Genomic DNA, 24658 nt, shown 5'->3' on the forward strand with positions numbered 1-24658 from the left:
ATATATTTCAAACCCGAGCTGGGAAGGCTCTGGCATTCTGCTCTGGTTTGTCACTTGCACAAGTGCCTCCTTAAGCCGTGAAATTACACTTGTCACACTGAGTTAGCTTTATTAGCACTATTTTCTGATCCATGTAAAACTATCAGGAACACAAAGGTACTGAATCTGCAGTTAATTAACATTGCCACCTTTGCATCCATGTGATCAGACCTCTGCTTTTTAGGAGAAATTAAAGAATATGCAAATAGAGTTTCTGTAATTTCTAAATGAACTACGGAGGCCAAAAATTTGGTAAAGGACATCAATATTTAACTGCGACCCAGTGTGCCTATTTGGTGACATCAAACATTTCTAGATAAGGATAAAATTATTTCCCAAAAGCTGTAGAGCACATGTAATGTGCTCTTTCCCCATGAAATGCTTGATCTTGCTTCTTCAAATGCAGAGCTAAACAGAGCCAACTACATTTAATGAGGAAAACAATACACTGGGAAATGCATTGCAAATACTTTGCACTTGTTGCAAAGAGGGAGGAAGTTCTCAAAAGTGAGAAAACCAGAAAATCTCAGCTGGGAACTCGATGGAGCAAATGAAACCAGGAGTCACAGGAGAGGTACACATACACCTTCCCCTGCCTGGGTTTTCTTTCCAGTAACATCTGTGTACAACCCCAGATTTCTTTCAATAAACATCCAGCAATGTTTATACCCAGCACGTGCAAGCACACAGAATCCACAACCACTGCATGAAAGATGACATAGTAATTTATTTTTTGTGTACCAGGGGTCATTTTAAAGGATTGCCACTGGATGATGAATGGTGAAGGGAAGTTAAGTTGCCAAGATTCAATTTCCCCATGAGGCTGCTTTACATTTTCCTGCTGAGGAACAGAAATCAGGCAAATGCACTCTATGGGGCCAACAAGATAAAGTGTGATGGAAAACTCATTGCTGAAATAATCTCTGATTTTGATCCAATGCCCATTTCTGTCAATGAAAATATTCATCCTTTCCTCCAGTAGCTTTGAAGGGGGATTTTAAGGAATCTGACAGACTGTGCCTGGCACAGGAAGCTCCCACCTTGGCATATACACACATTTCTGCTTTGCCCAATGCCATTCAGCCAGATACATGACAATATATGCTTTAGATGAGGAAAATTCAGCATCTATAGCAAAGGAACTGTGTAGAATCTGAGCTATTAGAAGCAGAAAGTGATTACCAAGGGAAGTTCTTCCCTTCCTCTTTTTTTTATACATGCAGATTGCAAGGAGATGAAGCTTCTTAATTATTATGTTCAGAAGGTATTTACTTATATATCATAAACCATGTAACAAATCCCCAAACTCTATTAGATTCTGTAACATTTCACATGTGAATCACACACATAAAGTGGGAATTTTTCTACCAGCAATGCCAGCCCCAAACAAAGGCAGTCTGGTCATTATAAATGGGCACTTGACTTGCAGTTCCAGAAACAATGAACAAGAAGCAGCACATTATATAAAAATGTATTCATTAAACCAAAGACTTGTGATTAAAAAAGGAACATCCACCTGCCAGATGAAGGCATTTTAAGACACGTCAATGTTGCAGAATGGGAATGGAAAACAGAAAATCTATTTCTTCTGCAGATCAAAAATTCATCTAAATCTCACCCTCAACATCATTTTCGTATAGTCACAAAAGACCAAAACAGAAACAAGAAAAAAACCCAACAAAGAAAGGGACACAATCCACCAAGAAAACCTCAAGCAAAATTAATAAACCAAACCAAAAAAATCCACCACAAACAGCCATATGAAAATAATTTTTAAAAAATTAAACTATTCACAATCAAGCTCGAAGATATGAAACAAGTTCTTCCAAATAATTTGTGACAACAGCATTTTCTGCTAGTTTTCACTTCCTTTGAGCACTAGGGCTGAGTAACATTTGTGTGGTGGATTGAGCAACGAGTACAAAACAACGACAGTCCCAGCTTTTCCAAAAGCATTTCCTCATGCACCGTAGGAAAATGTATTAAAATCATTAAAATGTACTGAAAGCAGCCACGACCTACCTGTTCTCAGCAGCAGATTTCCTCTGGCACACCACCACAGCTGGTGCATATTTGCCAGAGTAATCCACGCTCTCCCTGATGTCCCACAGGTAGGGGCTGCTGGCTCTCACACTGAAAACGTTCACACCCCTCTTCACCTTGGCCCTGGGAAAACAAGAATATATTGCACCAATCAGACAGGAAATATCAGCTCAACCTACTCCTTATTTCATCATCGTGTTCTCATTACTGCCCCACAGAAAATGCCACCACTCATTAAGAGTTCAACAGCAGGACAAGGAAAGGAGATGAGAGAATTAATTAAGACGTTCACATTTTGAAGAAATTGTATCAAGACAGAAATCTGACTGAACTAATGGTAATTGAGCTTTAGTCATAGCTGGATTGAAGGGTGGGCGTGCTCTGGAGCAGGCTCCTCACTCCTGCTCCTCCCTTACCCACACTCCGGGCACCCCTGGGCACACCGAGGCTCTCTCCTGGCTCAAGGTGTTGCATTGGCACAGAAGGCAACATTTCTGGTGTCAAAAGAAAGGAGTTGGGTGCTGGAGTGAAGAGCCATTGCTAAGCCTCACTACAAACAAAATCTACCCTTTCTCTCCTCCCTCTCTGGATTGCTCTAAGATGCCAGTCCTTATCTTTGCTCTTATTTCATCATCTTTTTGAGTTCACAACATTTTCTTTTAATACTGTTGTGTTTCATTGTCCCGTCAGCTCTGAACTTAAAAATACTTATTCTAAAAAAATTCTTATTTTTCCTAAAGCACCTGATTTCTCTGGAGCTCCGGTTCCACGTAAGAGAGGTCCAACAACAGGAAAAGCCATGTGGCAAACTGGCCTGGCTGCTCTGCAGAGGTGCTTTCTAGTTCTCATGGGCTAGCATAATACTTCTGGGGTTGCATGGTGAAAGAACAACCAGAATAAAAAGTTATTAACTGCCAGTGGAGAAGAGGGGCTTTATATGGAGAGAGATGCACTTTCAAATATGTATTTCAATTCCTCTCATCAGGTGTGGCATTCTTTAATTCTGCCTCCCTCTTCTCCAAAATTTGTACCTCGGGGCACTACAGGATTGCCCCACAGGTAGAAATGTAATGTTGGCCAAATTACTGAAGGAGGAGTCCCTGGTGCTGGTAACTTCTGGTTCCTGAACGTGTTTAGAAGGAGTCCATTGTGATCAAGCCTCATGAGGTGTCAGGAAATGACAGTTTAATTATATTTGCTAAAAATCTCATACACAAAATGCACTCGGTGCCATGGCAAGTCCTCAGTTCTGGGCAGAAACCCCAAAAGGTAGGGGAGGTTTTTGTCTGAGCAGCTGCTGCCAGCAGAGCAGCAAACAGCAGCAAAACAGCACTGTCAGCTCTGCCCCCGCACGAAATTGCTCAGGAAATCTTTGAAGGACAAGATCCACACAGATGTTTTCAGAATAAAAAGCCAAAGGATTCTTTCAACTGTCTTGAACAAAAAGGATTAAACCTCCTTTCTCCCAGCACTAACTCAATAGCAGTGGCTGCAATTTCCTTAGCACACCTGGAAGAATAAATACATGGAGGCTGGCAATTTTTGTGCAAGTTCTCCTATGCTAATTTGACAAAATGAATTTTAAGCAGGTGCAGTCACTGCTGCTAGAGCAGACATCCCTCAGGACAAGAGATCAGCGGTCAAAGCAGAGTGGAAATTAAACTCCATCCCTGACGTCTCAGAGAGGGAGGTACAAAGAGGCCACACAACCTGGGTGAAACATTTCTCAGCACGTGTCTTCAGCCACTCCTAGGGACTGGCAGCTGGTCCTGCCTTCCTGCTGCACCTCGAGGAAGGAAAACTGCTGGGCACCATCCCAGAGCAGTGACACGATGAGAAATGATCCCCATCCCCAGGGAGACTGGGGTGGCGCAGGTGCTGTGCAGGTGTGGGGCTGTGACCGAGGAGCTCATCCCCGCCCGGAGCTCTTGGACACAGCAGCTGTGGCTCCGGTGTCCCGTGGGTGTGGGTGACCCAGCTGAGCTGATGGGTGCAGAGCCCCAGCCCTGCCAGCTGGGAGTGAGGGGCTGCTCTCACTCACACAGCCTGGAGCTCCTGCTGCCGGCACCCTGGAAGTTTGCTCACAACACCTATGTCCCAGACATCTTTTATGGAAAATCCTTCCTTAGGATTCTTCCTCCTGAGAAGCTGAGAGGCCTCAGGAGCAAAATGCAAACAATGGTTATCTGCTGCTGTGGAATGCAACAGGTGCAGCTGGGATTGGGCTCATGTGGTTGTTTCTAATTAATGGCCAATCACAGCCCAGCTGGCTCGGACTGTCTGTACAAGCCACAAGCCTTTGTGATCATTCCATCTTTTTCTATTCTTAGCCAGCCTTGTGATGAAATCCTTTCTTCTATTCTTTTAGTATAGTTTTAATGTAATATATATCTTAAATTAATAAATCAGCCTTCTGAACCATGAGTCAGCTCCTCGTCTCTCCCCTCACCCTGGGACCCCTGTGAGCACGGTCACACACCGAGGCTGGGCTGCAGCAGGAGTGCTTGGAGCGTTTTGTGCCCATCACTTCCTTTGGGCAGAGTCTGCTCGGGGCAGAGGAGGAAAGGAAGGCCATAAACATTTGAGTTGTGGCTGGTTTGGTGTTTTCTTTTCAAACAAGGAGCCCATCCAGCTAACCACCTTCCTGGCTGTTATTTACCTCTGGATCACTGCTCACATCGGTTTCCCAGGCTCCTGAGAAGCTCACCCCTCGCACCAAATCAATCATGGCAAACAAAGCTCCTGGGAGTCCACATCCCTAAAAACTCGTCAATGCTGACAGGGTACAAATCAAGGGAAGGGAGAAGCAAAGAAAAGCACAGAAGGAACTCCCAGAATCAATACATCACAACTGAAATCAAGGAAATGCATTACCTAAGTGCATAAAGATAGCGATTCCCAATTCTATCCCTGACCCACTGAACACTCTGTTTACTCTAGTGATGGAAGAGGCTGCAACTGCAATTAAAATGCAGGCAGCATCCTCTCTCATTTATCACAGGAGCTGCTTTAGCACCTCCAGTCTCTGCAGTTTACAACCACTAGGGCTCAGCTTTCAGCCCATGTCATTCCTGCACGTGGACACCGTGCCCAGGCCAGGCTGGGCAGAGATACCCTGCAAAGGATGGGCACAGACACCCTGCCCAGGATGGGCACAGACACCCTGCCCAGGCTGGGATAGGATGGGCACAGACACCCTGCCCAGGATGGGATGGGATGGGCACAGACACCCTGCCCAGGATGGGATGGGCACAGACACCCTGCCCTGCCCAGGATGGGCACACACACCCTGCCCAGGATGGGATAGGATGGGCACAGACACCCTGCCCAGGATGGGATAGGATGGGCACAGACACCCTGCCCTGCCCAGGATGGGCACAGATACCCTGCCCAGGATGGGATGGGCACAGATACCCTGCCCAGGATGGGATGGGCACAGACACCCTGCCCAGGCTGGGATAGGATGGGCACAGACACCCTGCCCAGGCTGGGATAGGATGGGCATAGACACCCTGCACTGCCCAGGATGGGCACACACACCCTGCCCAGGATGGGATAGGATGGGCACAGACACCGTGCCCTGCCGAGGATGGGCACAGACACCGTGCCCTGCCCAGGATGGGATGGGATGGGCACAGCCACCCTGCCCAGGATGGGATGGGATGGGCACAGACACCCTGCCCTGCCCAGGATGGGATGGGATGGGCACACACACCCTGCCCAGGATGGGATGGGATGGGCACACACACCGTGCCCTGCCCAGGATGGGATGGGCACAGCCACCCTGCCCAGGCCAGGTTGCCCTCCCCATCTCACTCTGGCAGTGCCCTGCTCACAGCACACGAGTATCACCCCCCTTTCCACCACAGCACAAACAAACAGGCAATCCGAGCCCTAAACAGCTCTAAATAAAGATGCTTCAGACCCGTGACATTGAAGTTAGCTTTTCATTACTGTAAGTGCTCGGGGCAAAGATCTGTGGGAACCTTTCATGGTCCTTCTGAGAAAGAGAGCTACTTTCTACATCAAAGGAGAAAAAGAAAAGGGAGCCTGTTAACACCCTGGTACCACTGGTTGTCATCTTGTCACCAGCAGCGAGGAGAAGGTGCAGATAAATTGTGTGCAGAGGGGGCATTTTTGAGAGCTCCTGGGCACCTACCAGACATCACAGTGGCCTCTGAGATTGCCTTGTCACTGCATCTCCCCAAAGCATTTCAGAAATAACTAGAAGGGGCTTCTATTTCTGTTTATCTTCAGTGTTTCTTCCTGCCCAGAGCCTGACCCTAACCCAGGCACGGAGAGGGAGCAGAGCAGTGAGGGTGGCAGCCTTCCCTCTGCCAATATCCACCTCCTTCAGCAGCAGGGATGGCAGCAGGAGGGGTGGGACAGGCTTTCCCCCACCGCCCACTTCAGACCAAAGACAAGCAAAATGTGAGCAGAAATGGACCCGAGCACAGCTCCTCGTGGCATGAAACAAAGGAATCAGGTCAGTTTTCACTCCCTGGAAAGTCAAAGGCACTGGTGTAAGTCAGCAGCAGAAGAGCCCCTGCACAACCCTGCAGGCATTCCCAGCCCTACATCTCTCACTGCCCAGAGCCCATTTCTGCTGGGGACAGTGCCAGGGGTGGCTCCTTCTGGTGCCATCCCCTCTGGATCCAAGAACAAATTCCTGGAGCTGGAAACACCTTATCTTGTCTGCACTCCCCGAGCCTGCAAGGGGCTGAAGGGCAAACCCAGCCACCCTCCAGCCACCAAGCAGGAGCTGCAGACTCCTCAGGGCCTTCCTGAAGACCAGAATTAAATGTCAGGCTTGGAATCAGGTAGTGGGGGCCAGGTGCTACCATGGGATCTAAAATCCAGCCAGCAGCTGTGGCATGACTAAGCTGTAGATGCACTCAGAGTTCCCTGGGAGCTGTCTCTTGCTGGCAGTAAGTGCAGAATGATCCTGTTAATGCTGTGCTACATTAAATGCAGACGTCTCTGCAGGATCTGAGGTCAGGCTGGAGCTGTATGTTGCTTAAATGAGGCCGTTTTGATACCAGAACACTTCTACTGACATTTACATCCTGATGTCTCACTGCCTGCACACAACCTCCTCCCCTCCCTGAGGCCTCTGTGCTCAAACAATCATATTCCAATGCACAAAACAACAGAAAACAGCAACAAATGTTCTGGCTTTACTTCAGGACAGAGTTTCTTTTAAACCCTGGAGTACCAGAATCGAAGGTAATATGGGATAGCAGGTTTGTGAATGCCAGGGAAGCTGGTAAACTCATGAACAGCACTGGAATGGGAATGAGGAATGTACAGAGCCCACCAGACTGAACAACGGTGGGAGGGCAAAGCATGGGGCCAAGATTCATGCTGAAAACAAAACCCAGAGGTAATCCAGCCCTTTGTCTGTCCAGCCTCCCTTAAAAACCACCCTTTGGCCAAAATCTGCTCTCATTTGAGAAGCCCTCGGTAGATGAGACCAAATTAACCATTCTACAGCACAGGGAGGGATGGCTGGAATTTGTGTTCCCAGCATTTCCAATTTTATGTACAGCATTGGGGTGATGCTAAATTTATGCACTTTGAGGTCATACTCTTCTTTTGTCTCCCTCTGCAGTTTCTTTGCTTTTTATGGCTGAAGCTAATATAGGACAGAATTTGAGCCTGAAAGAGGCTCTTTGAACATCAGTCAAAAATAAAACATGTCTGTCATGGAGAAAACAGGCACAACTCAGCCATCGTTGTCAGACCTAAGGCATATTTGCTGTGAGCACATGAAAACCAAGCATAAAAAGGCTTTCTGGATCTGTAGCTACCACAAACCCCTGAAGAAATTTAGACCATTAAACCCAAAAAATATTTCCCCATCAGGAACAAACCTTTAAAGCTGAGACTCTTTCAGTGGATTAAACTGTATTTGAGAAGGGCCCATGTAAACCAACTGTTCTAGGACTGGCTGAAGTGAATTGCACTTTTCTCAGTTCAGCAGGAAAGGGAGATCACAAAAACCAGGTCATGTAGTGAGACACTTCATACCAACCATCTGAATGTGTGGCTTTAATTCCATAATTAATTTTGGCATGGCTTATAAAAGGAAGGACTTGGATGCTGTGATTTGATCTGCAGAGCTGGCTTCTGCAAGGCTTTTTTGGTTCTGCTCTCCCCATTGAATACTTGATGTACAAACCAGTGTTGGCAGCTGTTTTCAGAGCAGATACCTCCAAGTTTCTTCAGATTACACTAAGAGTTGCACTGATTGAAAATCCACAGCAGAAGAGAATGGGGAGTCCCTGAGATGCTGATGGAGTTGGAATAATTTATGGAGAGCGGTCTAGCACAACAGAAGCTATTTAAAGCTGTATAATATACCCACAAACTCTTATTAAGGTCTGTGGTTTTCAGCCCTGTGAGACAGAAACCAGTTATCATTATGCATCACCATGAAAGCAGATTAAAATTAAATCAATCTGTTTATCTATGGGTTTGCAATGCAGCTTTTCCAAAGCATAACACATTCTCCACCTAATTAACATTTCAGGAGGAAAACCCATTCCACACAGCCACCAAGCCACTGCCATTCAAAGGGAGATATTACAAAAACATAGCCCAGGTGGATTTATAATTAAATTTAATTAGTGAAAGGCCACAAGACTATTTAGGCTTCAGAAGCTGAATTGTGCACACCAGGAGTTAAATAAAATAGATTTGTCTGTAATGTGCATCTCATGGGCTGCCAAAAATCACCTATTGTGGCTGAAGTTTGTGTCCTGCACATGGGTGCAGATATCTGCATACATGCATGCATGACACACACTCAGATTTTATTCCTGTGCCTTTCAAACAAGGTCCTTGTTAAAACATGTTTTGCAAGATGTAAAACACACAAGTCTCTGGAGAGCCAAAAGGAAAGGATGCATACAAATCAATTTAAAGCAGAAACAAATACAGAGTCTGCAGCTCTGACCTCTATTTACTCACCAAACAAGGCATCAGAGGGCCCCATCCTCAGTGGGAAGCAAAACTGGGGCTTTTTTCAGAAGACCCTGAGTTAGGTGAAGCTGAGGAAGCAGAGCCCCAGTGACACTCCAGCTGAGAATGGCACCCTGTGCCCCCAGCAGGAGCCATCCTGGGGCTCCCAGCAGGACACAAAGGCCTGGAACGGGTTTGCCACAACCCTGGTGCCCCCTCCTGCTCCCTGCATCTCTGGGCTGGTCAGGATGCTGCAGGCAGGAGGAGGAAGAGGAGGAGGAGGAGGAGGAGGAGACCCCTCCCCAGCACCTTCCCCTGCAGGACAGAGCTCCGGGCACCAACGAGCAGCCAGAGCACAGCAAATCCCTTCTGTATTCAAGGCTGTGCAGGAGGGTGTTTGCTTACAAAAATGAAAGGCAAAGATAAACAGTGCTGCCTGCTGATTTAAAGTGGTTGGGAGCCCCGTGGACTGCTTCAAAGTACTGTTTCCAAAATAAATGCAAAAAATAACGTGTAGGGTCTGAAATCTTTCTAAATTGCTTGTAAGAAAGCAAACAATGCAGCACATCCCTTTTATTTCTGGCCAAACAGCAGCAAAGCTGCTAACAGCACAGCTTGTGCAACCAGCAATTTTTTAAAATTAGACTTAGATTTAAGGAAAGACAGGAAAAAACAAAGCACAGTACTGGGCACTCTGTGCAGGGAAAACAAAGTGCCATCTGCCCCATTTCACAGGTGAAGAACATGTTCTGGACAGCCAGCAGAGCACAAGCAGCATGGGACCGGGGCTGCTGCTGGACAGGGAAGCCTGCAGCCCATGGGATGTATGATCACCCAGCCCTCCACTGCAGGCGGATGCAGGAGGAAAGAGAACAGAACAGCACAACATTTCCAAAGAGCTGTAAGACCCTTCTCTCTGTGTTTCTGTGTACATACACACATGTATATACCTGTGTACATATATACAGTTCTGCTGGGTGGGAAAGCAACAAGTGGGGGAATTCTTATGCTTCATTTGAATTGGCTGACAACATTGAGCACAGGAAAAGGAAGAAAAACTGGTAAATTGTGCACCATGAGTCTTCCAAAAAGTTGCAGAAATAGGAACAGACTTTCTATTCTCTGTATAGACCAGGAAGCCATGGGGCTGGGCACACCAGCTCTTTGCTTTGATCTGGAAAGCAGTGCCTGGTGCAGGGCCTCTTTGAGGTCACATCACACAGAAAGGCAATTTTTGAGGGATGCAGATACTCCTTCAGGGCATGGCCTGGCCAATGACCTTCCACAAGACTTGAAAGGAGGGATGTTGCTAGCAATCAAAACTTCAGCAATTTGGACTCCTCAAGCAGCCACCACCCCAGCTCCCCCAGCTGCCTGACGCTCAGTGACAAGGAGTGTGCATCTTAAAGAAAGTGCTTCTAGCTGAGCCTAAAACGTATCAGCAACCACAGAGAACACCAAGAGCCTCCCCAAACGTTCCTGTGCTCTGCTGAAGGGACTGAACCCAACAAAGGCTCTGTGAGCCCAGTGCTCCTCCCAGGGCCCCACGCTGACCCTGCCCTTCCAGGCCTCCATGGTGACACCTGGGGACTGCCAGCACTCCCGCTGAACGGGCTGCTGCTGGAAGTGACCTGGAAAATGCTCCTTACTAAAGAGTTCCTCTCAGACTCCAGCAGCAGGACAGTTCGGAGGCATTCCCAAGTCACATCCTCATGCAGAACGAGGCGCAGCAGCGCCGAGAGCGGAAGGAACGTCGCTCCACAGCACTAACGAGGAGCCATCAGCAAAAATGAGTTAGCTCTGTTCCCTAGCAACTTCTCACAGCTGCAGATAAAATCATCTTCTGGACCTCACAGAAACTGTGGATGCTTAGTTCTCTTTCCCAGGCATTCTCTCATCCATTGCTGTGTGCAGCTCCTGGCAGGAGGTGACACAGGAGCAGCAGCTGGGCCGTTACATTAGCTTGGCCAAAACTGAGCCCACGGATCCATGCGTCCTTCACTCAATGACATGCGTGTCAGATGTTCAGAGAACAGCATCTGAGGGACAGAAATCCATGGAGCAGCAACTGCTGCAAAAACCCTGAGCCCGAAAAGCCTTTTCTGCACAGACCTTTCCTCCCTCCTGGGAGCAACACCCCTGATTCCCAATGACATTACTTAAGGTTTACAGCACCAGGGCTACAGCAAAGAGAAAGGAAAGGAACTGCATGAATAAAGGGTGCAGATTCTTCAGTGGAGGAAAAAAGCCTGCATTGCTCCAAAGAGCTGCTGTTGGCATAAAATAGGTATTTCACTGAGTAATTCAAATAGGAATTTTTGTTATACACATAAAATCCAGGCTGAACACTACAGCTCTTCTAGTGCCACATGTAACCACCTTTCTGTCATCTGCACGAGTGGCCACCAAAGCAACATTTGCTAAATAACAGCAAGGAGTTCTGCTGCAGGCAAAGCCTGACAGCTCAGTGAAGCCACTGATGCAGAAGGGAGTTCAATTAATACCAAAATGACACTGCTCAAAATTATCCCGTGCCCTCAATGCAGGGTACACGCAGTGTTGTCAGCATCCAGCTGCAGCAGTTAACTCCAGTGCATGCCAGGGCATAGCCATGGTTATGACTTTCATCTTGAGAGCCACAGGACCAGGCTTGGCTGATCCAAACAAGCACAAGAGATCCCTTGGAGTAACACAACCCCCCCCGTTGATTGCTCTCCAAGACAGAGCTACTGTGCAGGAGCACAAAGGCAGCTGGCAATCCTCTCCACATATAAGTCCTGGAAAAATGGTAACTACATCTCTCAGCCTCACTTCATGCATATCCTTGCACTGCTTTATTCTATTTGTGCATCTCAGTGTAAGATGAGAAGGAGTGAGAGGCTTCTTGTCCCAGCACAGTTGTTCTAAGGACCCTCTGTGGGATTCAAATGGGGAGAATCCCCACTGTCCTTCACGGTGCTCCAAGTTAAACACCATGAAACAGAACAAGGGAACTTAAAACATGGACTGAGCAAGAATTCAAGAATTCATATGAATTATTCTGCTCTTTTGTATTAAAATCTTGTGGCCTTGGACACCAGATTTAGGGCATCAAAATTTTAGGTACCAATTTGCTCTATGGAAAATAGAGGGTTTTAAAAGTTTTAATGAGCAGACATGCAGGACGTTACTTGTGGCAAGGACTGACATTTTTTACTCCTGCAGCAAGAGCCCAGTAGCCAAAAACATTCACACTCTTCATTTAATTTGCTACTTTTTCAAATTCTCCAGGAAGAAGTGACCACTAGACAGCTGCCTTTGACAGGAAAAAGGTTGTGTCCCTGGCTGCCAGCTCGTGGGACAGAAACCACCAGAGGATAAAAGCTGTTTTAGCAGGCAACTGAAACACCCCCACAGTGGCTGGGTGATGAAGGGATGAGAGTGATGGAACACGAGGCTGAAGGAACCACAACAAAGAGAGGAAAACTGCAGAAAAGGAGCCAGGAAGGAAACTTAAATTGTAAATTTATCAAACACTGCCTCTCCCCTCGTTGTTTCAAACTCCAAGGAATGTGAGCCAGTTTCAGGTGTCACCCATTCAACCCCCACTTCCCAAATGAGATGAGACACCAGTAGCAGCAGAGGCCTCTGAATTCTCCTTTCTGAGCCATGGTCTGGCTGGGCATTTGTCCTCACAGCCCCAGCCCTGGGGCTTTAATGTTTTAGACTGTTGGAGTGGGTTTGGGGTTTTTAATGAGTTGAAGACAGGGGAAAGGCAGACATCTGCTTCACAAAGAACGTTCTCCCAGCTGGAGCTGGAATTTCTCCTGCACAAAACATGCACACAGGGCTATTGCTCTGAAAATCACTGTTTTATTCCCACATTGCAAACAATGAGAGAGGCAAACAATGAACCTACAAACAGGGCAATGAAGAATTCAGCCCACAGCTCACAGAAATTAGCACTTTGGAGTGTTTTGCACACTGATTCTTTCCAAGGGGCTCTCTTTGAAGCCCCGTTCCAAGCCCACACCAGAGGTGGCTCTCTGAGGCCTTTGAAGAGCAGCCCCAGCTCCAGGCACTTCAGAGAGACACTAATTAAACATCAGCCCCTGTCATCACAGCCCCACCACCAGCAAACTGCTGGTGACACGACACATGTGCTCCCAGCAAAGAGCAAAACCAGCCACAAACACAACCGGCCCTGGAAGGGGCTGGGGGAGGCACTGACAACCCAGGGGAGTGTTTAAATCTGGATTGAAATCTATTCTTCATCAGCATGCTGGGCTGGGGACACAGAGCCCCGGGCCGGGGGACCCCGAGGTGCCAATGCAGAGCTGCAGAAGGTGAAATGTGGGCAGTGTGGGCTGGGGGAACAAAGGTGTTGGAGCACAGGCTGCTCTAAGCTGGAAAAGCAAGAGTCAGTCTGCTCTGTGTGGCTACAAAGGCTCCCCTGGAACTTGGTCAGGAAATAGAGAAAACACCGTGTAATAAATGCTATCCAAAACCCCCAACCCTTCTGGCTGGCTTTAGTGCTGGCTGCTGATAAGAGACTGATGAAATACCTCTAGTTTGCTGTCAATGTATTGCTTTCACTTAAGAGAGAGAAAACAAATGTATTAAAAAGGAAAGATGCCAGGGATAAATATTTTAGTCATCTCCATCACAAACCTGTCGTATTACAAGGATTACAGTCCATTAGGATTGTATAAAATCCATGGCAAAGCCTGTAATTCAGCCCTATCTCAGTGACAAAACCCCCCTAATGTGTTTTAGGAATCCCTATTTGCTCATATTGAAAACCTCTTTGAGAGCTACTTGTTCTAACAGGGCTAATTTGGGGAAAACCAGCTTAAATCCAGCAGCCACTGAAGTCCACCCTACTCTGTTCAGTCCGTGGGGATGGGAGTGTGCGAGCAGCTTCCTTTGGGGAGGCTGTTCCTGCCACCGCGTGATGCCATGGGCACACTGGCACACCTGTGCCACGCCAGCGCCGTCCCCTGCACGGGGCAGAGCCACCAAGGGGCATCTGCAACAGCACCAGGGCTGCAGGTACACAGGGCAACACATCAGCCCCGAGGTTTTCTGCTAAATAAAGAAAATTTTCCTCTTCCAAAAATATCCGCCGGGTAGTCTGGGAATGACTGCTAGAGGAGAATTACTAAAATGATACACACTGAAAAGGAAAAGTAGAAAAAAATAAATCTGACAGGCCCTCCTGAAGGCTAATTTGAAGACCTTCCCTCTAGGAAGCTGAGTTTCTGACAGAGCCATCACTGCTCATGTGTACATTCTGCAGCAGCACAGGGGCTGCACTAATTAACTTCCATTCCACCTGCCTGGGAAATCCACTCTGAAGGGAGGAGAAGCCACGGGCAGCACTGGAGAACCCAGCAGCAGGCAGGGCTGCCAGGAGGGGCTGCCTGGGCCAGCAGCGCTGCTGGGGCAGCTGGAGGGAAGCAGCTGCTGTCAGATGTTCACTGGGTTTGTCCTCGCAGCAGAGTCGGACTGACATGTGCAAAGTGGGTCACTAGGTGTGCTGCTCCTCATCAGAGCCGTCATCATATCTGGTTATGCACTGACTGATCAGTGCCATGGCACTGCCTTGGGATGTGCTCAGAACAGGGAATTCATTAAAACTGAAGCTGCTGCTGATAGTGGTGATGGAGCAAGAGACTATTACCTGCTGAAAACCAAAGATGGCTAAATGCAATATGAGACAAAACTGAAATTTATAGCAAAATAGCATTTAAAGTAACAGAATGCAATTTAAAATAAGATTTTAGCTCATTATTTCAATAATTCATATGTCTCTTTCAAAGTCAAAAGGAAACCTGGTCTTCAAAATGTTATTTGCAGCACATACTCAAACCAGTGATAATACAACAATATGAGAGAGTCACATTTTCAAATGTTCATTCATTTCCCAACACAGCTGCAAAGTGTGCCTGTTTAGTCCATGATATAATAGGATATTTTGGTTCTGAATAATTGGACTTGAGCAAACAAGAGAGTCAGAGGGGAAAAAAATTACTTAGAATTCAGAATTTCCTCAATTTTACCCATACTCAGAGACTGAGGACACAAACTTCATGTGGATTTTAAAAAGCTCTTCTGCACGCCCTCTCCAAATTACTGTGTCTATGCAAATTGCCAGCTCTCATCTGCACCGTCTGATTTGAATGAAATTGGGTATAAGTCAGATCAGAATTAATTCCAGCAAGAGACTTTAAATGTTCTTCTTACAAGTTTCATGTTCTGTGAAGTCACTTTGAAAGCAGAGAAGCTGCAAGTCCCATCAGGCTCCCGCACTCCCAAAGGTCACAGATGAGGTTTCACCAAGGCAGCAGTGAAGGGAGAGCTCCTCAGCCTGGGGAGGGTGTTTGGGAGTTCCTGCACTCACACCCTGCCTCTGCCCCGGAACCTCAGCCTGCTCTCCTGACACTGCTGGGCTTTGATGGCTTCACGCCAGAGAGCTGCCCCTCAGCTGGAACAGAGGGACACAAAACGAGCTCTGCTCTCCTCAACCTGCCCCGTTCCTGTAACGATTCCATCGCTCACTCTTGGGAGAGAGAGAGAGAACTGGGATCATATCCCATGCCATGCCAAGCAAGTGACAGGGACACCAAAAAAGCAGGGTGCCAGCAAGGCTCTGAGGAAAAGGGCACTTCTGTGCTGCTTCTTGAAAAGAAACGTTTACTGAGAGAAGAAATGCTCTGTACCATGCTGGAAAAACAATGGCAGAAAGGTCTGGCTGAGGCCATGCCCAGAAACAGAGACTGGCTCCCTGCAGGGCTCTTGTCCTGGCACACAGAAGCCATGGATTAGATGGGAGCCCTGCTCCCGTGAGGTTTATTCAGTTTTATACCAATCCTCATGTCCAGTAAGGCATTCCTTTGTAGTTTTTCAGGGACTATCCAAATCCCATTTCCCTAAACACAGAAAACTCCCACTTTTGCATGTTCTTCCCTGCCCAGCAATTAGCAAGCCTCATTCTCATTCCTGTCCCTGAAGAGCTCCCCATTCTACCTCCAGTCCTTGATCATCATTTGTCTCCTTCCTGGTCTTTTCCTCTCAGCATTCACCCAATAAAGACATATTTATTTATGATTGATGAACTTCTCAGTCCATTAATTTCTTTCTGGCTAACTTAGAATTCCTATCAGAAATTTTGGCTGTTGCCATTGACACAAATGGGAGCTTCTTCAAATGTCCGTGAGCTGATATGAAAGCAGCTCCTCCCAAAGTCAGCTCCAGGACTGGCAGAACAGAGCAGGAGAGCGCTGGATTGGAAAGCTGCCACTGCTGGGAACTGCCCCTGGATTTCACTCAGGATAGCTCAGGTTCATCACACACAAGCTGATTTTGAGACACTGGGGAATATTGCAAAGCTGGTTTAAACCAAGTGCCTTTGCTCAGCAAGATGTGTTTGGAAATCAAAGGGTGTAACAAACATATTTGCTCCTGGTCTGCACAATAAATTATTTATTATGTCTATTTCTCAGTTCAGAATTCCTAGACAGGTAGTTAAAAATATGTGATATGATTTATTCAAGGTTGGGAACACTTTCAGCATCCATAATAGATCTCAAAATAAGCCATATTACTTCCAGAGCATACTTTGTTTCCATAAAACTTCTGAACAATTTAATATATCTTCTCAAAACTAAAGGTTTATAATTGATCTTATAAATTTCCCATGGAAAGAGGAGGCACCCCGTATTTTTAAAACCTGAGAGGCACCACATCTGTTCGCTTTCTTAAGGGACTACAGCTCCCCAAAATCCTCTCAACAGAACAAGTGCTGAGATTTGCTTTACCTGAGCTCAGGCAGGTCTGTCTGTCTGTCTGTCCCGAGCCACAGGAGCTCCTGGGGCTCTGCATTCACTGCAGGATTCCCTGGGCTGCCTGCAGCTGGCACAGCAGGGAAAAGGACCTGTTCTAACACTATTGTCCAACCCCACCTGCATTTTTTCCAGATCATTAAAAATGGGACTCTGCCATGTAGTTACTAATTAGTGCTTAGTAAAGATAAGTGCAACTTCTGACAGTGCAAGGTAGTTCATCATTTGCATAAGATAAAAAGCAGGGCGTACACAAAGGAACAGAGAGGAGATGGCACTATCTATTATGGATAAGCATTTTGTTATTCTGAAATTATTGTCACTTCACCAAATTAATCTTTCCCTTTACAAACCTATTTTTAAATTCTCTATCACTAAGCAGAACTCCTCTAGAATTGGGTTGTGCTTCAAAGCCACCATGTATTAATGTCAGAACACAACAGCTATGTGACTAATTTAATTCTGACGCAGAAGTAGAAGGTTTTGGGGATTCCAAGGATCCCTGGTATGCTATTTATTTGTGCTGCTGTGCTGTATTTGATGAACTCAGGCTCCACTTAGCCTGATTTGTTGTTGAGGTTTATATTGCAGACCAATGCTGAAGAAGAGTGCCATAGTCAATAACATTTTCCAAGCTGTGTCTGTCAAACAGCAGGGTACACATTCATGCATTTTCCTAAATGATGTTGAAATATTTGAAAATATTTCTCATTTCAAAAGATGTATTGATGTACTGAGAAGAAAAGCCTGCATATCCAGCTCCTCACTGCCTACAAAGGCTGGCTGTGCCAAGCAGAGCAATCAGCTCATGGCCCTTTCCCCTATGTGAATCCCACTCCCAGCTCTGCAGTCTCCACCTCAGATTTACCTTCTCTGTTGTCATCTTACTGCAGGGGCTCCATGTTGTTGTCTCCTATCACAAAAGTTTCACACCTTCTGGGTGTTTCTTGTGGGCAGCTCTCAGAGCACTGACTCTGTTCCTCACAAAGCAGCCAACTGAGCCCAGCTCCCTTCTCACCCCACGCTTTTATAGCATCTCCTTCTCATTGGGTACACCTGTGGCCTGGTAAAGTCAGGCCTGTTCCTAATCTTTGATAATTGGCCCAGCTGCAACTCCTTAGGGGTGAGATTGCTTTCTACACTATCTCTGTTTTCTTATATTCTATCCCCCTACACTTCTCCACAACCCAATTCCAGCAGCCCCTCAGCGCCGAGAGAACACAGCGCCACAATCAGCTGGGTCCGGCTGCAAAGTCAGGAGGTGCTGGAACACGCTCTGAAAGCATCAGCCATGAACTAGAGAGAAAAACTCAAAGCCCCAAGCCCCAGTCCAAACCAAATGCAGTGGGATGCCAAGCCCATCAGCTCCGGCTGGGCTCAGCTGCTCTCCCCTAATGGCTCCATCTGCAAGGTGTGCGTGGGTGACTGGCACACCACGAGGTGTCATTTTCTACCTGGCTGCAGCATCATTTCCCTCTCCCCAGTCTATATTAGGATTTCAGGCAATCGCTTCTTTTGGCTTAATAGCTGCAGTTTTCAGCTCCAGAGGAATACAGAGCAATTCTGACATGTACCAAAGTCCAATTTACTGGGATTGAAATATATACATTTGTCTTCTCTCTCTGTTTATGTCTGGGTTTTGACTTCAAGCCCACCTTTCCCTAGGAACCAAAGATTTACTGGTCGCTTGCTGAGCTCTGTAGGGCAGCTGGCCAGGTTTTAATTCCCCCAGTCAGCTGATAACATTCTCCACAGATTGAACCATTGTGGCACAGGGACACAGCCTGTTTTTATGCTGGCCAAACCAAAGAGAAGCCCAACATCTGAACAACTTGCTCCTGATACATCCTGTAAGAAATATTGATTGCAAATAAGAGAGGGAAAAAAGAGACAGGTACATCAAACAATTTTCTCTAAATCTCCACCCTTTAAACAATGATTGTTGTGAAGGAAGGGCAATGCACCTCTCAAGGATTTTGAATTCTGCCTCCTCTGCAGCATCATTGGACAAATCTGACTGAATGCCTGTTCTCTGAATACCCACGGGGCATGAATGGCCCAGCTGAGTTTATAACAGCAATAAAGAACAGACTTTCCAACCGAGTGTGGACTGATGTATACAGCAGAGTGAAAAATAAACACACTAAAGCTGCTACATAATTCTGTCAAGCATATGGTTAAGTTGTGATTTTATTTAGAAAACAGATTGTAAGAGTGAAGTGATGACAGCTGAGTCTATATTGGTCAGTCATAAATAAGAGTATTCTAATAGAGCTGGGCTGCTTACTGATCACATGCTGCCACACAGATTTAGTGAGAGCTAATCACTTAGAAAATAGAGCTTTTTAAACACATTTTGCAGCTCATTTTCAACTTTACATTGCTCAGTTGAAAAATCCATGATTACTGCACCTAACTTTTAAGAGTGATGGGGGAGTTACATTTACGGGCTCAATTAGACTTTGTAGCTCCTGTTAGAGGAAATGACTCCCTCTTGCACGGCAGAGCAGCCCAGGCAGCCTCCCCCGCAGCACCGAGGGCTGCCAGAGCCGCCCCTGCCCGGGCTGGCACTGACACCGACACCGCTGCCCCTGCCTGGGCTATGACAGAGCCGCCCCTGCCCGGGCTGGCACTGACACCGCTGCCCCTGCCCCGGACTGGCACTGACACCGACACCGCTGCCCCTGCCCGGGCTGGCACTGACACCGCTGCCCAGGCTGTGACAGACCCGCTCCTACCCGGGCTGGCACTGACCCTGCTGCCCCTGCCCGGGCTGGCACTGACACTCCTGCCCAGGCTGGCACTGACACCGACACCGCTGCCCCTGCCCAGGCTGTGACAGACCCGCTCCTGCCCGGGCTGGCACTGACACTCCTGCCCAGGCTGTGACAGACCCGCTCCTGCCCGGGCTGGCACTGACACCGCCGCCCCTGCCCAGGCTGGCACTGACACCGCTGCCCCGGCTGTGACAGAGCCGCTCTGCCCGGGCTGGCACTGACACCGACACCGCTGCCCCTGCCCGGGCTGGCACTGACACCGACCCTGCTGCCCCTGCCCGGGCTATGACAGAGCCGCTCCTGCCCCGGGCTGGCACCGACACCGACCCTGCTGCCCCTGCCCGGGCTGGCACTGACACCGCTGCCCCTGCCCGGGCTGGCACTGACCCTGCTGCCCCTGCCCAGGCTGTGACAGAGCCGCTCCTACCCGGGCTGGCACCGACCCCGCTGCCCCTGCCCGTGCTGGCACTGACCCTGCTGCCCCTGCCCAGCCACCCCTCCCTCTGGTGCCAAGGCTCCAGCCCAACCCACGGCTCTGCCTTTGCTTTCCCATTATCAAAGCCAGGCAGGGATTTCACAGCTCTCAGACGGTCGCTCGGCCCCAGGCAGAGCCCTGCAGTGCCCAGAAATGGCTACGACACCAAAATGCATCCTCCCAGTCCATGGAGCAGAGCGGCAGGCCTGGCTCTGGTGTCGGAGCAGCACCGGAGCTGTCCGGGCAGGCAGTGCTGCCGCTCGGGCCCGGTGTGTGCTCCGGGAATGTGCCCAGCATTGGCACAACAGTGGCACTCAGTGACAACATGAATTATGAAATACAACACCAACTGCTGTGTTTATTCCCAGCCCAGCTCAGGCCACTAGAGTCTATTGTTCCCAATGGCTTTAAGGTGCTGCAGGCAGGGAGCAAGATGGACCAACTTCTACTTAGTCTGCAGTGTTTCCATTAGAGCTTTTATCTTTTATCATTGTTGTCAAATTTGAGAGTAATGAACCTTGAGCTGCATGTCTTTTTTGCTTCTTTTCCATACAAGAGGGGGCTTGGGAGGGTCAGGAACCGCAGGCTGAATCCTTTCTCTGTCAGCCACAAAGCCCCAAAGTCTGCTCTGTCACCATCCCTGCCTGTGTGGCACATGCAGTACAAAAACTCTGTCACTGTTACCACATGTGTTGGATCAAAGGTCGATGAAATGCTAAATTTGGATTATTAACCTACTATTCCAACTGGTACTCACAGGGTACTGAAAATGGAACAATTGCAACGAGGACATTGTATTTCTTTGTTGTTGCTGTTTCCACTGGAAGAGCAGGAGAAGCTGCACTGGAATCTGGCCCTGGCCCACACCAAGATCTCAGTGTGTGGTGCTGCCTATTACTGAAACCATTACACAAGAGGAGACGAACAACTGGTAATTACCAGGCTTTACATGCCCATTAGGTTAAGCATTCTTGAAAGTATATTCATCTGCCATCACATTTGCATTCTGATAGCAGATGAGAGAAATTGGGTATTAAATCTATTGGCTCCCTCAGAGGGCAAACAGAGCAGAAGAGTCTATTAAATCACAAAAGGAGAAAAATTCCTTGCTGTTCCCCTCTATTGTCTGATCTATCTTCACAGCCTGGCAGTGTGGTTGATACAGCAAGGACATGAGGCACCCTGGTAGCACTGAAGGGAAATTATCAACTCTCCTGGACATTGGGCACTTCAGCCTCGCCTCTGCTTCAGCTCATCTGACTACAAAACGCAGTCAGATTTTTTGTAAAACACTATGAAACCTAAAGATAAAATCAATCTGATAAGTGCAAAAGTCCTTTTTATCTACTTTTTCTGCCTTAGCATTTACTCAATTTAAGAAATATAAATCATCAGGTAACCACATATTAATAATTTCTAGTTTTTCTAAAGTTTCCTGGCACATTTAGCAGCATGTTCTACAGTCCTCCAAAGAACATCTCTGACTACTGAGATTTCTTGTCAGCATCTCTATGAATGAATTCTGCACTTCACACATGCAGTTTGCTTGGTCTGGGTGACACCCAGAGCCATCAGGAGATGTCCTGGCAGGGTTTCAGAGTTCCTGGTCCCTGCCTTTGGTGTGGTGCTGCAGCCAGCCATGGAGACAAGCTCCCATCAGTGAGGAGCTGTGATCTGAATGGCTTCCTGAGCCCTGTCCCTGGCCAGGGAGATGGCAGTCACCTCCAGGCAGTGCCAGTGATGTATGAATGACTCACACCCACTGGAGATGTTCCTTCCAGGCTGGGATAAATGCCTCACCAGAGCAGAGAGCTTTGTTTCAGCTGAGCCATCTCTCCAGGCTCCAGCACATCCAGCTCAGCTTCTAGAAAAAGCCACATCTGCCACCCTGTGAAGATGAGAAGTCTGCCATAATTGAAAAAGATTTTACCAACACTGTCTTAAGTAACAAATGCACAGTCAATCTCTCGGTGCCTCTCAGAGAAATGAAAAAAGCACATTACAGCCAGTCACTTTCTGTCTGACAAGGCCAGAGCAGTCTCTGCCAAGTGCCATCCTAACAGGCTTTTCCTAAGACAATGGAGGAAGAAAAACAAACAAACATTGAATCTATTCAGAGCAGTTATTGCAATAGTGCCTGGCTGGTCTGAAAACACAGACAGAAACCTGAACACAACCAGTGGGGGCACAGAGCATCAAGGATTATTATCATGCTCAAATGCACTCGTCCAAATTCAGAGGCTGAAGTGAAAGACTGTCAGCTAGACAATAACTTAATAAATTGCTGTGGCTTTGAGCAGGCACTGGAAGCATCCTGCACTACATCTACATGAATTCTGAAAGGATGCAATTCCAGAGGGATTGAGCCCCTTGTTCAGAAGCAGCCATGGAATATTCAGGCTGCTCACAGTGGACAAGCAGCCCACAGCCAGTGCTACCCACTCAGGCATCAACACCTGTAAATCCACATCTGGAAGCACTGTACCAGAGCCTGTCAGTGTTGAACTGGGCTGAGATTTTAAATCAAACTGATAAATAAACACACTGCAAGAAAGAAACAGGAAATGCATTGCAGGTGGGGCCCAGAGAAGGAGGATGAGATAGCTGCAAGCAGGCTGCTGTCCTGTGAGAACTTCCACGTGATGATTGTTTACAGACAACTGCCCCTGGTCCTGTGTTCAGAGTGCCTGAGAACACCCAGTACAAAGGCTTTGGTAACTCATTCCTCTCAAAATGATCCTGAGCCACTGGAGCCATAATTACACTGTCATAATGAAGAGGGGAAAAAACTCTTCTAACAAGTAAATTCTTGTTGTAAATTGCATTATGAAAGCAGTAATTCCCTCTGAAGTAGGCATTATCATGTCTTACTGCCCACACCAGTTCATTATGGTGCCTCTGCTGTCCCAGCAGAGCCTTCTCTCAGTAAATGAATGTTTGGGGAGGATATTGCCAACTCGGGACTTATTACTTAATTGAATATGGAAACATTTAGGCCATTAGCATACATTTACAAGTGTCTTATTTCACAGATGTTAATGTATCTTGGGGAATGCCCTTCTTTCTTCCCTCCTCCTTTCCCTCTTTCAGTTCTTTCCCTGCAGCCACCTTATTTATTCAGTTAGGTCCTAGTTCAGCCATTTGCAAGCCTGTGGTGAGCAGCTTCCTATTTTACAACCTTCCCAAACTGAGACTTGAAGTCTGTTTTCCAAAAAGTGCACAGCCAAGCACTTCCTATCCTCCCTCACAGCTGAAAAGTATCACCAACTCTGGGTGGTTAAGAAAGCCTAAACATCTCTAGCTAAATAATGAGATTTTTCAGGCATTCCAAAGTGTTTTAGCCACCTAATTATTACAAGACCTCACAGCCATGCACAGAGCTTTTCTCTGCAGGTATCTCACTTTGGGAATTTTTAGCTAATAATATATTCCCTCCAACAAATGGGTCAAGAAGCTAGAATAATACAATAAAGGAAATTCCCTCCATTCCTTCATTATTAAGAGATATTGAGAAACTTGCAGTAAATTCCTGGAACCTGCCACCCTGGACAGGACCCTGCATGTCCCAAAGTAAGGCCCCAGTCACTGCAGAGGTGTCAGGTCATAGAACTTTGTTTCTTTATCACGTTTCAGTGAGGGTTGAACATCTGAATGGTCACAAAAAATTGTTTTTTGAAAACTTCTTGAACATTTTGAAAATTAATCAAAAATAGTGCCAGAACTCGCACTGGTGCCACAGCCCAGCCCCTTCAGGCCCTCCCTGTTTATTTGAACACCCAAAATTGCCTTTCCCCTCCTGGGTTCAAATTTGTCCACCAGCTGGTGATGAGTGACATTTTTCTTTCACTGTTTACAGATTGCTCCAATTGACAGATTGGCAAAGCAGTTACTGTCTGCTAAATCCGGAGCACAGACATGGTTTAGAAAGGGTCTCTCAACACAGAATTAATTTATTTTTATTTGATAAATCAAAGAATTAATTTATTTTTATTTGATAAATTAGCATTTCTAGCTGCAGATGAAAAAAGCCTTCATAGATCAACTGTAAAAGTTCAGGACCTATATGCAGGAAATCCTATCCCTGAAATAAAATAACATACAAAGCAAAAAAAAAGCAAGGAAAACCCAGCAGGTGATTTAAAGGCATTTTCAGTATCCGTTAGCTTGAGTAATGAATACTTGCAATAGGCAATTCCTCAAAAAAATGACAATCCTTAAACCCAAACCCTTCAGAGCTGTTAGGCATTAGATCTGAGGATTTATGAGGAGATATCTTTTGTTGATGAGCCTTTACAAAGCACGGTGCACCCGAGTTCAGCAGGCACAGCTGAGGAAGGAACGGGTAGACCAACCACAATTAAAAATGAGTAGGAAAATGAAGGGTCCCTGCATTACTTCAGAGCAGATGTCTGTCCTGCTTACTCCAGCCAATTGCTAGAGAGGTCAGAGAGCCACTGAAGTGGCCACGTCAGATTTTGTGAGCTCAATTCTCTGATTTCAGCACCGCCAAACACAGGCACTGCACAGGCTGAGGTTCT

The 24658-nt window shown here is 47.1% G+C and overlaps 1 protein-coding gene across 3 annotated transcripts in view; it reads right to left on the reverse strand.

The window, feature by feature from the left end:
• The window catches only part of TMEM132D (transmembrane protein 132D), a 197120-nt gene that overhangs the window by 117777 nt on the left and 54685 nt on the right, over window positions 1-24658 (reverse strand). For 2 of the 3 annotated variants that reach the window (XM_066562219.1, XM_066562218.1), the window contains exon 3: window positions 2062-2205. The exons of the other annotated variant lie outside the window; for it this stretch is intronic. In XM_066562219.1, the coding sequence (XP_066418316.1) occupies window positions 2062-2205 (144 nt within the window). The remainder of the gene's footprint in view (window positions 1-2061; window positions 2206-24658) is intronic. 3 annotated transcript variants of the gene reach the window in all.

This window comes from Molothrus aeneus, chromosome 18 (assembly GCF_037042795.1).
Source record: "Molothrus aeneus isolate 106 chromosome 18, BPBGC_Maene_1.0, whole genome shotgun sequence".
Taxonomy (NCBI): Eukaryota; Metazoa; Chordata; class Aves; order Passeriformes; family Icteridae; genus Molothrus; species Molothrus aeneus.